Here is a 17,222-nt window from a genome sequence, read left to right as displayed (position 1 = left end):
TCCGTGACTTTTGGATAGTGTGAATATAGCCTTATAATGTATAAAAGAGCACACTTATTGCTCATGTCTATAGATTCATCAAAGCACTGATATTTTTTTCCCCTTGCCCAATGGGACACATGTAATAGCTGCCCAGCAAGTGTATTAGCATCACACCTGCTTGCAATCTTAAAGTGAATGTACCATCAGGTACATCACTGCTAATTTTTTTTACCTTAATAGATCGGCGCCGACGCGGGAGTGCTGGAGGCATGGTCCTTTTTTTGAATTGCTGCCAGGTTCCCAGGTTGCGGCCAGTCTTTTCCTTGACACCTGCATGCTCCAGAGCACTGGGGGCATGGGGGCAGGCCTGCCGCTAGCCGTGTAGCCATAGTGATATCCCTCCCCTCTGTAACGTGGCTCGCTATGATTATTATTATTATTATATATATATATTTTTTAGTAAAATGGCTGTTATTTGATACTCAAATAAATGGATGTTGGGTTCAGTCCTCAATCATTTCCATTGAAGTCTATGGAAACAACAGCCGCTAGTTCACAAATTGCATAGAATAATGGCCGTTGTTCGCAGCGGCGTCAAATGTTCAGGACATTTACTGGCCGTTATTTAAAGTTGTTCACACAGCCATTAAAAATCATTGTGTGAACATAGCCTGAAGATGGCAATGTGCTCAGAAGTGCTACATTCAGTTACATATGGTAAATCACAGTGTCGGCCAAGCCTCATATATAAAATGCTATAGCTGGATTTCTTTAAATTCGGAATAGAATTTTCTTTACTAATTTCTGTACTAATTTAATTAAACAATATGAATAACATGTGCCTAAACACAGTAAGATTGTATTGTCCTAATACCAGCATCTTTTGGTCCTGATGGGTGCAGAACAGTCGAACGTTCGAGATAGAATCATATATAAAGCTCGCTTATTAGAAAACTATGGGAAGAAAGCCCACAATGAAATTAAATGTGATGCCTAATTAAAATAATTTTTATTGTACTCTATTATTTGTAGCATGTAATGTATGTGCACAAAAAGCAACAATAAACCTGCATAGAACCCTATAATGTGCTGTTTGTCTGCAGGGCAGAGTTTTATTAACATTCAGCACATCCTGTATACTGTAATTAACACTGCGTGAAAACAGTGAGAACTTTACATATATTGCATGGTGAAATGAGCAATAGTATCTTGTGCTTACTCACCTTGTACTGATCCTAAGTTACAGCTAGCCTTATACTTCAGAGCTGAACTCGCTATTCTGCTTATAGAAACACTGGGGCAGATTTATCAGTGTAAGGGTGCCTTCACACGTACCGTATCGCTGCGTTTTTATCGCTGCGTTTTTGGTGCGATTTTTACATGCGCGTTTTGATTTTCACATGATTTTCATGTGAAAATCAAAACGCGCATGTAAAAATCGCACCAAAAACGCAGCGTTAAAAACGCAGCAATACAGTACTTGTGAAGCTACCCTTAGGGTATGTGCACACTTCGGAAAATCCATTGCAGAATCCACCGCTCACGCCCGCTCGCCCCCGTCTCATAGACTCCATTCTATGCACGGGCGGATTCCGTCGTCCGTCCAAAGAATGAACATGTTCAAAGATTTGAAGCCAAAGCCAGAAACACACTATAAACAGAGAACAGGTCATAAAGGAAAGCCTGAAATGTTTCCTCTTTTCAAATACATTCCTGGCTTTGGTTTCAAATCTTTGGCAGATAAGTTGTCAGATAATAATCTTTCCGTGTAAATGGACCCTAATGGTACATCCACACTACGGAATTGCGATGGAAAACCCCTTGCGGATTCCGCAGCTTGCACCTGATCGCATGTCTCTGCCCGTGCCATAGACTCCATTCTGTGCCCGGGCAGAATCCGCCATACGTCCAAAGAATTAATAGGTTCAGCTTCAAGTCTGCACCATCAAATCTGCTGCAGACCCTGTACTTGTGAATTCACCCTTAGGGTACCTGCATACTACAGAATTTGGGGGAAATTTCAAGCGGAGTCTGCGCAGCAGTCTCCACTTGACGTTTCGCCTGTTCAATAGACTCCATGATATTCTGAAGCTCAATCTGCCATCCACCCAAAGAATTGACATGCAAACAGTAATGAAACAACCTTGAAGTGGATAGTTTCATCAGCATAACCACTGTCTACACATGGCATAAGGGCATAGGTATTAGAGGGAAGGTAAGAAACGTCTCTGTTCTGGACTTATAAGAAGGATTGAACGGCTGATACAAGGAAAGAGGCTTTCACTCGAGTTGACACATTGTAACTGTTTACCACATGGTCGCCTATTGGCTTCAATAGATACTTTGTAAGGGTATAAACCCACACACCGTATACACAGCGTATTTACTGCTGCGATACGCAGCGAATACGCAGCAAAAACGCAACAAATACGCAACAAAAACGCAGCAGATTAGATCTAAATAACTGAACTCAGCATTAAATCTTCACCATCAAACTGCTGCGTATTTGCTGCGTATTTGCTGCGTATACGGTGTGTGGGTTTGTACCCTAATGCTAAAAATGCATATCCAGCAGAAAGCCTACCCAGGTGCTCAGTGCATTGCCTCGGGAGCAGAATAATGGAGGGAGGTTGTCCTGCTTGGCCAGATAGGTTCTCGCCCCAGTCACATATAGATCTATAAAGGTTCTCGATGGCAGTCCTACTACATCAGAGACTGTGTGAAAATCTGTCTTTAATATTTAATATGTATTTTGGACTTTAAGAGTGTTAGAGGATTGCAGCCAATAGGAGCTAGGTGCGGCTGGTGTGGGCGAAGTGGCTGTGGATGAGAGAGCTGAGCTTGCTCTTTAGCATTCTTGTTTCCGTCAGTTCTATCCCACCCTTCAGATTTTGTAACCGAGAAGAGTGAAAAATGCATGTTCTCTGACATCCCATTGTCTGCACCCTGATAGTTCTGATGGCTCTGCATTTTGCTTTGCTGTTTCCATATTAACCCCTCCTTGTCTGGAGATAACTGTGCAGGATTTACTCACTGCCCTGAGAAATGAGCAGTAGGCAAATCCTCACTGTTCTGCTTCCAGAGATCTGACCTATAAAAACCTATACAGACCTAACACCTATCTCAGGTGAGCATGTGCTTTAGTCGGATAGAAAGGCCTATGTGATCTTTTACTGCCCTGGTAGAACATTATTCTCCAATGTATACGCCAAAGTGTATACTATCATGCCTTTCTATACAGAGAAGGTACTTGACATGTATCTACAATATGCATGATGCATGATGGTGACTTTTTATATTGGTTTCAGTTGTAGAAAGCCCTCATAATGTTAGGCCCCATTTACAGTACATCATACTTTGACTCTGACTGTGGTATAGGCCAGGATGTCTGCAATAGATATTGGGACATGTACCAGCAATAGGCCTGTTCTCTTTAATATACAGAACACTTTATACTGTTGACTATCTTATTTCTACTTTTTTTATGGGAGGCAAAACTATGCTTTCGGAGTACGGTAAAATAAAATAAAAAGTACTGTAAGCAAACAGACCACACAAACTAGTAAGCAATGTGTAGTATAATAAAGTAAATTGATACATAAGAATTAGGGATGGTTCGAACCCGAACTCTCGGTAATGATTCCCGCTGTCTGCCCGCTCCGTCGAGAGGGTGGATACAGCAGGAGGACCGCCTGGAAAACTGGGATACAGCCATAGCCATAGGCTGTATCCCAGTTTTCCAGGCGGTCCTCCCACTGTATCCACCCGCTGCACGGAGCAGGCAGACAGCGGGAATCTGATGCCGAGCGTTCGGGTTCATACGAACCCCAACCTCGGCAGGTTCGGACCATTCTTAATCAGAATACTTTTTTTTTTCTTGCTGTTATCCCAACTTGGATGTAGCCCCAAAATGTGATGTAAAGGGGTCTTAGAAAAATTGGTTCTGTGCAGAATTGTAGCTGCTGGGTGTAAATGAGATGCTGGTTTGTCCTGACTTGCAGAGCATGATGGGAGTTGTAGCTTATCTACATCAGCTTTGCTGTAATACATAAAGGATAGTAACTTCAATTATGTTTGCTTGTACATGATAACCTGGCTGACATCTACATTCTTGGGTCTCTTATAGCTGGAAGCTGAGTGTCCATCAGTGTACATGTATATCCTGCCGAAACATAGGCCTCTTTAACATCAGCTATATCTGAATGTGTCTGCAGACTATCCCTCAGTTATAGGAGTTTTCTGCGCACAGGCAGAGCATTCATAAAAGATGCACTGCAGGTTTGTTTGTTTTTTGCCCATCTTATACACACTCACCATCACTATTTTACAGCGTAATTAATTCCATTCAAACTTAACTGCATCCATGCATTTCATTACTGTGATCATCAGTGTTATATTTGTCAAAGGAAATGGTCAGTTCTGGGTTAGCTGACTGTGTGAACTACATGATCACCTGTCTAATCTGGCTGCTTCTAGACCCACCCTCCCCACCAGGACCTGTATACAGGCGCGGACTGGTCCACTGGGAACAGGAGAAACCCCCAGCCCAACGTCGCCCTCCATCTGGGGGGCCCACTCAGCTGCTGGGTGCTGGGTATGGCCTAACCCAGCTTGTCTACTATAAAGCCAAGCCCTCTGTACAACACTTCATTGATGTCCAGCTACTGTCTAGCTGTCATCTGGAGGGGGTATAAAGGCAGGGTTGGAGAAAGGTGGACTGAAGTATCCAGCAGGGGTCCTCAACTGGCAGACCACAGTCCGCACTTGGATTGTGGACAACAGTTGTCAGGATCCCTGAGACCAGAGTGAGAGAGCAGGCTGCTCAGCCAGTGCTGTAAGGCTTCTCCCACCGTTCACCATTTCCCAGGAAACCATAGAATGAGTCCGGATTCCTTTGTCTGCCCATGCCCACAGAGCCGTCAGCCACCGCCCCACCAGCCACCAGCCACAGCCAGAGCTCCACCTCTTGTACCAGAGCTCCGCCTCCGCCTGGGCTCACCGAGTGGTAGGTGAGTGTCCTTTTCCACTCTCTGCATCCCAGATTACTGTCTGCCTATCCTTCAGTGTCTTCAGTGCTTCCTGCTCTCCTAATACCTGTGCCCCCCAACCTGCTTATCCTGGATGGCACAGGTATTATTAGCCTGTGACTTTACCCTGGTGCCTAGCTTGACCCCCTACCCCCATTGGTTCCCTTTAAATCTATGCCTGCAACATCAGATAAAGCAGTTACGCACAAAAGGCATACCCATGAACCTCTACAATATTGTCTAAGGGTACAAACACACACGGCATATACGCTGCGTATTTACTGCTGCGTATCAGCTGTGTGTTTTTGTACCCTAATAATAAATTATGCAGCACTATATAAGGGTATGTTCCATCCCTCTCTGCTCTGAGAATTGACATGTAAATTCTTTGCATGGAGAGTGGTGGGAGCTAAGGCAGGCGGGATTCCACGGCAGAGAGATCTGACGCTTTTGCTTGTGAACATACCTTAAGCAAAGAGAAAAAAAATAAACATTTCCTACCACTTCACCTAATGAAATTGCCGATCCTGGTTGTGTGGTCCAGTTTTCAAACCACCGCCCGCTTCCAGGTGCTGGGGCCGTCTGCAGTACACCAAGTACCTTTTACTTGCAGATTGAGAAACTGGCACAGATGGCTGGAAGCGGTTAGAAAAATGGACCAAGCTTCCAGGATCTACGTGCCAAACCAGGTGATAAAGCAATTTTTATCATGCGTACAATCGCTTTAAAGAGCATTATAAACCCTTATATTCTGTACATTTTTTTCTAATATTTCATCAGCACATTTGATATCCAATGTCTGACATTTATAGCATATAGAATCCAGTCCCAGCAAAGTCCTCTCAGCTTACTAAGGTCCCATTCATATGGTTGTAATGCTGCTGCTATTTATTGTCTGTTTTATTGCTGCAGGAACTGGCATGATTGCAGGTCTAGGATCCATCAGCTATAAAGATTCTGGTGATGTTTTATTAGTTCATTCCTGTCCTGTGACCGGGCCAGGGATTACAGGTGCCTAAACGCAACAGCTTTACAAGCATGTGAATTGAAGCCTAAAGTGCTGGATTACAGCTACGAGTGATCACAATAATATGCCCTTAGTGGTCGTCACCAGCACATATTTATGCAGAACTTCTCTTCGCCCGACCCTCTGCTGTCTTCCTGAAGGGGTAACCATTCTGGCTTTATCCTTGTGAACCTGTAAACTCTGAGCAGAGCTAGCCTTAGGTTTAATTGAGATATAGGAGAGAATTGCATGCAATGTAGTGGTACAGTGCGATATATGTGTCTGCTCCGGGAATGGAATTCTAGCATGCAAGTTTAGTATATGCCACCCTCAGTATAGGGCTATGTGACTTAAGGCTATGACTAGCATTTCATATATTTTTGGGCACGGCTGTTACTGGCTCAGTAAAGTATTTTAGGGGGGGAGTGGCACAGATGGGAATTTTTTTGCTCTGACCCACAATCAGAGCTTTGTTTACTGCCGGGACCCGAGCCAGTATGTGGGTGCTGCTGAGACTGGACTTATACTGGGAAAATAGACATTGCTGGGTTTCCTGTGGCATACGGAGGGATTAATGAAGTCCTGAAAAATTAGGGTTGTCCTTACAACGATGTAGAATTACCAGATGAGACTTCACTTGCATCACAAGTGCTCTGAATGAATGTTTATTGTGATGCATCCTCATACAAAACCCTCAGCTGAATCTCTGACGATAGCAGCCAGGTTTGGAGCCCATTAGACTACTATGAGGTACAAAAGCAGGGATCCAGATATTGATTAAACTGCCTTGGTGCATGTGAGCTGTCGCTCCATTCCTTCGCTATGGGACTGCACTCTGGTGTCTCAAGCAGTTCCATAACATTAGAGTGACATGGAGTGACCGTGCACATGCTTGACTGCAGTTTTATTCACATGGGGGGGGGTCCCAGTTCCCTGATCAAATACTTGCCATGTGATGTACTAAAATCTTGTTATAAACCTTTAAAATGGCCACTTAAAAAAAAAACACTTTTGACATGTCAAAAGTTTCAATCGGTCAAGGTCTGGGTAAGAGTTATGGAGAGGCGAACAATATATTTTTTTTAAAAATTGCAAATTTAATATAAAATAAATGCCTACAACTACTCCCAGTACTGCCACAACTACTTTTACTATTACTTTCAATACTACTACTCCTCTCAGTTCTACTACTATTATACTCCCGCTACTGGTATTACTACTCACGCTATTCCTACTACTACTACTGCTACTACTAGTACTCCCACTACTGCTACTATCACTTATACTACTTCTACTACTACTGCTACCTCATATACTACTTTTACTACTGCTGCTACTACTACTCACACTACTACTAGTCCCCTCATTTACCACTACTGCCACATCTACTACACTTCTCATCTACTATACCTCTACTACTACTACACCCCTAATCATTAGCCAATTTAAAAAAAATCGAGATTTTAATAGAGAATCCCCCTTTAGAAAAAAATCTGATTTTTTTTTTTTTTTTTTTTTTTTTTTTGGCATATTGTACAGCCCTAGTCTAGGTGTTCAGAGTCCAACCGATTGCCAGAATGTGTCAGGGAAAGTGCAAGCCAAGCACATCTTCCTGCACAGTACCTTGTTATCAGGAAGGACTGTCAATGTAAAGGCCCTATTCCAAGGAACAATTATCGTCCGTATTTGGCTGATATCAGCCCTTATGGCCGATAATAGTTCTGTGGAATACAAGCCAACGAACTGCTGACATTGTTCATGTCGGCTGATCGTTGCAGTCATTTGTCTTTCAAGCATGTTGAAAAACAAAGGACTGATACAGCAACGATCTGCTGCCATTGCTCCGTGGAATAGTATTCTATGCTATGGGCTGCCCGGACGATTTAGTGATCACCTGGGCAGCCCCCCCCAACCCCCCAACCCCCCAACCCCCGGACTCACCCACTAGCTTGTGGTTAAAGCACCAGTCTTACACAGCAAGCACATGTAGATGTAATTCCTGCAACAAATCTGCTGCAGGTGATTGTGGCAGTCTAGGCCTCGATTGTTAGGAGGACAGTGAGATGGTGCATTGAGTGGATTGGGAAATCTTGTGTCGTCTCCAGCTCTTTCATAGAGCAGGAGCAGAGATTTCACTGAGGGTTAACTGGGGAACATTTTTGCATTCCATATTTCAGAAATCCTCTGTGGTTTTTCTGCTTGTACAAGGTGGACCCAGCTACATGCACTAGCACATCCTTCTCTGCAGCTTCAGACTTTTCATATCCCAGGGTTAGGAATAGGACATGGATTCATTGCATGGAGTATGGGGGAGTCTCGCTTCAGTTTGTTTGTGATGTATATGTACTGTGGACAGCACATTACTCTGTAGGATTATAACAGAGGCATAAATGTAGTATTTGGGAATGGCTATACTAGCCTGTCCATTGCCTCAGTAATATCAGCTCTATAATGGGCCCTGAAATAGACAGATACTACATAAGAGAAGTGTTCTGTATGTTTCCCTTGGGTTGCTGTTCATGAATTTAATTTAAAAAAAAAAAATCTAATATAATTCATACGTATTTGAGTGAAGCCAGCAGTGTAAAGAATGGAGACAAAAAAATATATTGCTTGGTAAACTAACCAATACTCATATACACTATATACTTGCTCTAGTCTACACAACTACATGTGAGTATATAGACATGTGCTGGAATTTATCTATGACAGCAAGAAGAAAAAATCATTCACTGCACTCTACAACTTCTAGATAATACTGGACTTTCTAAGCAATGTCTTGAGTCCGTTGCACGTTATTTTTTTTGTTTGTTTGTTTTTCCATACACCATTGTTCTTTTTTATACACCATTGTTATAAAGGTATATCTCCCACCATGCCCTGACAAACCTACAGCAGTCAGGGCATGCTAAGTCTTGTAGTTTTGCGACAGCTGGAGAACCACTGGTACCCTTTGCCCTACGGATTGGTTAGTAGTCTGTTTTCTCATGCACCTCCTGATTATAGATGTCCATGGGAAGCTGAACTTTCTGACTGGCTGAAATGTCCAAAATTAAGATGTGGCTGCGAGTACAATGGAGCATTTCAGCAGAAATCTGCTTAGTGTAGAGAATGCAGCTCCATTCACACATCCTCTGCTTGGCCGCCTGGGAGGAACGTTACATTACCGAAAGGACGGGGTCCTTATTTGTCTAGATAGTGAGTCCCCCCAGGACTGATACATTTCATTTCCACTCATTACATTCTGCCTTGTTTGAACTTGTTTTTCATGGAATTCAGCTACAACCTAATAGTGAGGACTAGTGCGAGAGACACATGCCAGGTTTATTGCTCTTTACACCTGGAGCTTTAAATTTTTTTCCCAAGATTCCACAATTGCTTTCGGCAGTGATATCAGAGCATGGAGGGGGCGATATTACTCCATTGCTGAGTTGCAATTCAGGAGTCTGGAAAAGTTAGGTGACTACCCCAGTGGAAGCATGGAGAAGATTACTTGATAAAGATGGAGTTAGTTACCGATTTACAACAGATGTTGAGGTTAAAGTAAAGGAAAAAAAAAGTCAGCCTATAGGGGGTATAAATAGAAGGAAAGTGTAGCTGACAGAAGGAGGAAAAGCAGATTATAAATGCTACTAAAGCCTCAAAAGAGGAAGAAGTGGCAAAATCTGTTAATAAGGGGAATAAAATCTTTTTAAGATATATTAGTGTCAGGAAGAATACAAAGAACTGCAGTATTACAAAAATCATTAATGGGGACAATAATTTTTTATGGAGATAAGGCGGTCGCTGATCAAGGCGATGGGTCCAGATGGTGTCCACCCCAGGATTCTGAAAGAACTCCGATCTGTGATTGCTGCCCTGTTTATGGATCTGTATAGCCAATCCCTCCTAACAGGAGATGTTCTCGATGATTGGAGAACAGCCAGTGTTATACCCATCTACAAGAATGGTAGTCGAGAAGCCAGTTAGCTTGACATCTGTAGTAGTGAAAATGATTGAAACTCTTCTAAAAAAGAAAATAAACCTACTAAGAAACAATTTGGTTGATCCAAACCAGCATGAGGGCAGATCATGTCAGACTAACCTTGTTGATTTCCTTGACTATGTCACAAAAGTTTTTGATATCTTTTATGTCACAAATGTGTTGGATACCAGTTGGTGCTGTGGCTATTGCCTAGCTGGGCTTCAGCAAAGTCTTTGATACAGGTTTCCCATAAAAAGCTGATAGAGAAGTTAGCGAGAATTGAACTTAATCCCTGGATAGTTCAGTGAATTTGTGGTTGGCTGAAGGATAGATATCAGAGGGTTGTTGTTAATGGTGTATATTCCGGGCAGAGACTGGTTACAGGTGGTGTGCCACACGGTTCTGCTCTGGGTCCTGTCTGTGTTTGTAAGTGACAAAGGAGAAGGTTTGGTAGGTAAGGTTTGTCTGTTTGCTGATGACACAAAAGTGTTTATGCGATGGGGTTGATATTCCTGGAAGTGTCAGTAATATGGAAAATGATTTGGTTTCACTAGATGAAGTAGTCAAAACAATGGAAACTACAGTTCATTGTTTCCAAATGTAAAATAATGCACTTGGGGAGGAGGAATCCTCTATCCGAGTATCATATTGGCAGGGGTGTTCCTAATGATGAGGAGGGAGGGGAGAAAGAAAGTAGAGTAGGGCACAAACTCTGTTAGCGGCAATTTGCCATTAAATAACAGCCATCCTCTCAATTTCCACAAGGAAATTGGAAATACTGCTCCATAACTAAGGTTTGCCATTTAAGAGTCTTGGAAAAATAGGTAACCAATAGAGATGAGCAAACCGTGTTTGGGTTCGAGTCCATCCAAACCCGATCGTTCACCATTTGATTAGCGGTGGCTGCTGAAGTTGGATAAAGCACTAAGGTTGTCTGGAAAACATGGATACAGCCAATGACTATATCCATGATTTCCACATAGCCTTAGGGCTTTATCCAAGTTCAGCAGCCACCGCTAATCAAATGCCGAAAGTCCGGGTTCGGATGGACTTGAGCATGCTCGAGGTTTGCTCATCTCTAGTAACCAACACAAGCAGAGCATGAAAGTATTACTTCAAATCTGGCATTCAGAAATGATGTTAAGCAAAGTGGTCCCTCTAATGGGAAGGCGGGAGAAGTATGTTTTTTTTATCTGTATGGATTTAGGATAATATTAGAATTGATGTTTAGGCTTCTTGAAAAACCACCCAAATGTCCCTCCATGGGGTAACATGAGGAGTAATACTTTTATAAGTTTGCAGGTTTCTCTTTTAGGAGCCTGGGAAAGGTGAGTGCCAGCAGAAACATTTATGTAGGGCATTGCGGAATAGAAATTTTATAGGAAGTGATAAATCGCTTTATGATGTGTAGACTGCATGTCTAAACTGTTAGTACCTGAGTGCATGTAATGATTATACAGATATGACATTTAGCTGAGCTTTTCATGTCTGTCATGGTCCATCTCCTTGCCTGTCAGGGCTCGGAGGACTGTATACTAGCCATGAAGTGAGTGACAGTCTGGTGGTGCTGAGTAAGAAGATGGTTTGGGTGCAGAGTACTGTTCTGGATAAATAAGCTGAGTTGCGTCTCATTTTCTGTTGTTTCATTTCCTGCTCATCCGTGTGAAAAAAGTCCAGCTGTATGGCAAGGTCAGGACAGATGGCAGCGGTCGTGCCCAACATTGCCTGGTGGAGATGGATAGGTGCTCTGATCACAGTAGGTGGAGGGAGGAGGTGGGAAATCTGGCCATATAGTAGAGTTCAGGTGGTCGCTGTAAACAGTGCCACCACACAGTGCTCATTACGTCTTTTTCCATTCATAAAGTAGAATGAAGAGATCAGCTCTGAACAAAGAGCATTTAATAGCTGTGTGCGGGTGGGGAAGGCAGCTCTGTCTGCTGTCAGGAAGCCCCTCGTGTCCTATTGCCAGTTTATTGTGCTAATTAAATGGCTCTTTTGTTCGCCATGACGTAGGAAATGCCAGCTTTCCTACACAGCCTGCTCGCAAATCACCTTTTTACATGTAGACATTTTACAAATTACAGACGGAATTGATAAAGATAAAGCTTGGAATTGCTTTGTACTGATTTATGTATATAGTGTGGTTATTTTTGGAAGCAGTCAGCAAGCTGACTCATAGCAACTTAACTGGAAATCCTGTAATGCTGGGGCAGGTGGTTTATTCTACGTAAGTTGACTGTACAGTCTCTACTGTAAGGCCCCTTTTACATGGCCCGACGAGTTTCTGTAAGCCCTCTGCGTTTACTCCTGGCGCCGCGGCTGTAGCTTCAGAGCCGGGACCGTCAAAGCCAGTGATTGGCTGAGCGGCCTGTCAACTCAGACACCGATTCGAAGCTACAGTCTGGAGAAAGCCGGGAGCGTGGAGAGTTAATGTATAACAGTTTATTCAATTGTTAGCCATTGGCAGCGCATCGCCATTACACATAGCATTCCACGATCATTGGCCAATGATTTTAGGATCTGACCTAAAGACAGGATCAGTTTTCATTGGCTGATTGTTGTCTCTATTACACAGAGTGATAAACTGCCGAATCAGCCTGAATTAGCCGATTATCGCTCCGTGTAATAGGGCCCTTAGAGCCCAACTGATTTTAAATAGCATTTTTAAGCGGAAATTTCTGATGTGTATTTTACTCCCTCTCTCCTGGAATCAGTGCACTATGAAATTTAGATAAGAATTTCCTTTTTAAATTAAGATGTAATCTTACTCATTAGTTTACCCTAAAGATGGTACTTTACCGGGATGAATACTATACAGACACTGATCAAGCAGGGGATGTAAGCAGTAATGAAACCATCTTAATTTAAATTGTTACATAAGAACAACCCCTGTCCATGTAATCCATTGAAGTAAGTGGATATCATAGGTAAAAAGGTAGAGAGTCCCTGTTTTGGACCCTGGATTTATTAGTAAGAGTAGACAGCCGCCAGGCTGCTTGTCAATTCACTTTTCTATATTATTTTACAATATACAAGCAGACTTTATCAATATAAATTGAGTAGCTTTGTAATAGGTTACATTACTTTTCCTGTACTGATCCTGAGTTACAGTGCGTATTATAGTTCAGAGTGTAACTCAGGATTAATGCAGGATAAGTGATGTATGTACGTAGTGACTCAGCTTTTTATGTGGATTATATCTCTATAAATGTAAAATGGTGTTTGGAGATGGGCCATAACCCAAAAGTTGCCTACAGTTCACTGATTTTTTTTTTTAGCAAATGCATGGGCAGGGCACATACAGAAAATAAGTATAGAATTACAAGTAGCTGTGATTCCTGTCTTCTCTGTGCTGCACTTCATCTTGGTGTCCTGCAAGTGCAAGGACATTAGAGGGTATCCTTGTATGTCATGTTCTTGTCCTCATACATCTGTGCCATGCTCTTTTATTATTCCTTCCAGATTAGTGAGAAGCTGAATGGCAGTAATCAGAATAGATTTATTCACTTGCATAACCCTCACCCACACACTTTATTATTTTAATTGTTTAAGTGACTGTGATGAAGTGTAATGCAATTACATAGCGTGGCGTCCGATGTGTGGCAGAGCTGCTGAGTTGACACATACTATGCATACTAGACAGGATAGCATAGGGGTACATGTATAGTAATACATATAAAACTAGACCAGCTGTTTCCAGCTGTAGGTACTAGCATTCTCGTCAGTTTACTGTAGCTACGGTGGTTCTACTACCATAAAACAACCAGGCACAAGAAAGCATTGTGAGGTAAGAGAATAACCATAGATAGATGATATAGCGGTAAAAGGTTTAAATTAGATTTTCAACTCAATTTGCAATGAAATACACACATAAAAGTACATGACCACCATTATGGGACAAAAATGAATAAATGAGCAATTTTAAATTGGTGATCTTTTCCGCTAGTGGTTGTGGCAGATATTTGTGGGTAATCTACATAAATCTAGTGGTTTTGACCATTAAAAACCTACTTTTCTGTCGTCAATGAACAAATATTTGGTGCACGTTGCCTTTTACGCACACTTATTGGGGGTAAATTACATCATGTGAACAGGACCTAACAAACATTCTGTGCATTTGTTCTCACCAGAGGTCAAGGCTAAGGTTGGGTTAACTGTGTTTTTTCGGGCTGAGGGGTAGTGGAGTCTTCTAAGGTAAACGAAGATCTTTAAATGGAAACGGCTTAAGCAGCTGCACATTTCTTGTCTCTCCCTCTGCAGGATTCCCAGTCTCTGGACGGTTGCATTCAAAAGACCCTCTCCTCCCTCTACCATCCATTTGAATCCACTGCTGCCACTGTGCTGTGCCAAGTCCTGGATGTTGTGGAGAAGACCTACCGTGGAGATGGCCTCAGTTATCTCATTGATTTTCTGATCCCGGCTAAACGAATCTTGCAGGTTTTGCAACAGGAAGCTTGTGTGAGTTTATTGGAAGGGCAGGGGTTTGTGTAGTTTTCCGATGAACTATCAATGAAAGCTGCCAATTGTATGGCATTTGTACAGTTGCTTTAATTTGTTCTCCTATGGTGATTTTTTTTAAAGGAGTCTTAGGTTAAGATAACATAAGATAAGATAATCCTTTAATAGTCCTACCATGGGGAAATTCAGTGTGTTACAGCAGCATAGATATTACACATACAAAGCTACAATAAAAACATTAGAATATTTGTTCTTTTTATGGAGTGATCTCTGCACGGGTCGGTGTTGGTTGTACAGCCTAACCGCAGCAGGAAGGAAGGACTTCCGATATCGCCCCTTCTCGCACTTTGGGTGAATTAAACGGTCACTGATAGTACTGCCCAGTGCTATCACGGTTTCATGCTTAGGATGGAAGTCATTCTCCAGTATGAAGCTGACCACTGACAAAATCCTTCGCTCACCCACCACCTGCACTGGTTCCAGGGGTCTTCCAAGAGCTGGCCCTTCTGATCAGCTTGTCCAGTTTGTTCGCTGGTTGATATGCTGCTCCCCCAGCAGGCCACCTCGAAGAAGATGGCTGATGCCACTACAGAGTTAAAGAAGGTCCTAAGAAGTGCCCCCTGGACTCCAAAGGCCTTTAGCCTCCTGGGCAGGTAGAGCCTGCTGTGGCTGTTTCTGTACATGAGGCCTACTATTGCAGAGTCACTTATGTACTTAGGTACAACTCACCTACCTGCTACCTACAAGAGTCTGCAGTGTACAGTGTGAAGAGGAAGGGAGCAAGAACTGTACCCTGAGGTGCCCCTGTATTACAGATGACAGTATCTGACACACAGTCCCTGGCTCTCACATACTGAGGTCGATTTGAGAGGTAGTCTATGATCCAGTTTGAGAGATGGAGATACACTCCAACAAAGGCCAGCTTGTCTCTCAGTAGCCTCGGCTTTATGGTGTTAAAAGCACTGGTGTTATAAAAGAAACTTGTAATCAAAAGAAATTAGTAGACCATTTTGTTTTTATTCAGCGCCTCAACTGTTAGCCACTTTTGTGGGGTATATTTACTTAGGGTGCGTTCACACCTACAGGATCTGCAGCAGATTTGATGCTGTGTTCAGTTATTTTAATGAAATCTGCTGCAGAAAATCAGCTGCAGATCCTGTAGGTGTGAACGCACCATTAAGGGGTATTCTGGCTCTATAGTAGTAGCAATATGCAGGTAGGACCTGGGTTGAGGAGATGATAAAAATGGCCTTACTATGCCTAGTTCAGGACGCAGGCGACCCCTACTCGGCAAGCAGAATAACACCTATTATGTCTACTTTGAACTAAGATTAAGGGTACAAACCCACTTGACGTATTTGCAGCGTGAATCAGTCTTAAAAATAAGCAGGCAAAACGCAGGTTGGCTTTATACAATTGTTCTGCGTTAAAATACGCAATTGCGTATTTTTGAAGCGTGAAGCTACATGCGTTTTTCGCACAGGTTGTTAACAACTGATGCTTTGCTAACAACAAGCTTCACGCTTCAAAAATACGCAATTGCCTATTTTAACGCAGAACAATTGTATAAAGCCAACCTGCGTTTTGCCTGCTTATTTTTAAGACTGATTCACGCAGCAAATACGTCAAGTGGGTTTGTACCCTAAGGGGGTTTTCTGGCCTAAAATAACCCCAAGGAGGGAGTGGAGGACAAAAATAATAAACCCATGTTCACCTCCCATTTAGTGCTATTGCCATAGTGTGGTCACTTAGATCAGTAGTTGGATGTGCAGTGACATCACAGGGGCACTTGTAACTGGAAATCTAGAGGGGACAAGCAGAGAGTATGGATAGGTTGCATCCAAAGGGTCTTTCACACTGGCCAATTATTGGTCAGGAGCGTCGCTAGAACCGCTCCTGTAGCCAATTATCGGCCCGTGTAAAAGGGACAGTGATCAGCTGTTTATCTGACACCTAATTATTGACTAATCATCTGTTTGGAACATGCTTTAAATTTTATCTTTATCAGCAGCACATCTTCTGATGTAAACGGGAGTTTGTGCGGCCAAGAAAGATAAAGGGAAACTGACAGCACAGATATGTATATATCCATGTGGTAGTTTCCAGATCAGAAGCAGTCTATACCAGAAACGCGGCATCTGGTTTTCTGGTCCTCCAGCTGCTGCTGTAACTTCAGGCCACCACCTCCTCTGGAATGATTGACAGCCAAAGGAGGCAGGGCCTGAATATACATTCAGCGCGGAAATTGTAGAGCCAGATACCGGATCACAAGCAGAACGGATGGTAAGTATGCACGGCTTGTGATCTAGAAACTGACAGCACAGATATATACACATGATTTCTTGTGCCGTGTAGAGGCACAGCAAATGAGCCAGTGATTTCACTGATTGGCGCCCGTTTGTGCACCCCATGGCAGAGAAATCTCTACGTCGAAAAGGATCCTAAATCTCCTTTGAACATGGCTTCATGTCCTTTTGAGGCTTTCCAAATGCTTCACATTACCAGACAAGGTCTGTGTAAGTAATGTTTAGATTCAACAGGTTTGGCATTAATTCCCCCTGGAGTGTGGCTAGTAGAAATCCACTAATTTGTCAACTGAATTTGGTTAACTGGCTAATTTATTAGCTAATAGCCTGTTAGTTTAATAAATAGGGCCAGGTAGGGCTGGATAGCATTTTCCTTTAATAAATGAAATCCTCATTTTAAAAACTGCATGTTGTGTTTCTATGGGTTACCTATGTTTACTACTAAAAGTAGTTTGTTCTAAAACATTTGAGTGTGATTG

At 42.6% G+C, this 17,222-nt stretch overlaps 1 protein-coding gene across 2 annotated transcripts in view; it reads left to right on the top strand.

Moving 5' to 3' along the window:
• LOC138788419 (pleckstrin homology domain-containing family G member 4B-like) overlaps window positions 1-17,222 on the top strand; it is a 77,167-nt gene that overhangs the window by 11,038 nt on the left and 48,907 nt on the right. For both annotated transcript variants that reach the window (XM_069966267.1, XM_069966266.1), the window contains exon 2: window positions 14,240-14,437. In XM_069966267.1, coding sequence (XP_069822368.1) covers window positions 14,240-14,437 — 198 coding nt within the window. The remainder of the gene's footprint in view (window positions 1-14,239; window positions 14,438-17,222) is intronic.

The sequence above is a fragment of the Dendropsophus ebraccatus genome, chromosome 4 (genome assembly GCF_027789765.1).
Source record: "Dendropsophus ebraccatus isolate aDenEbr1 chromosome 4, aDenEbr1.pat, whole genome shotgun sequence".
NCBI lineage: Eukaryota > Metazoa > Chordata > Amphibia > Anura > Hylidae > Dendropsophus > Dendropsophus ebraccatus.
Note: the sequence above shows the minus strand (reverse complement) of the source record. Positions and strands in the feature narration are given on the sequence as shown.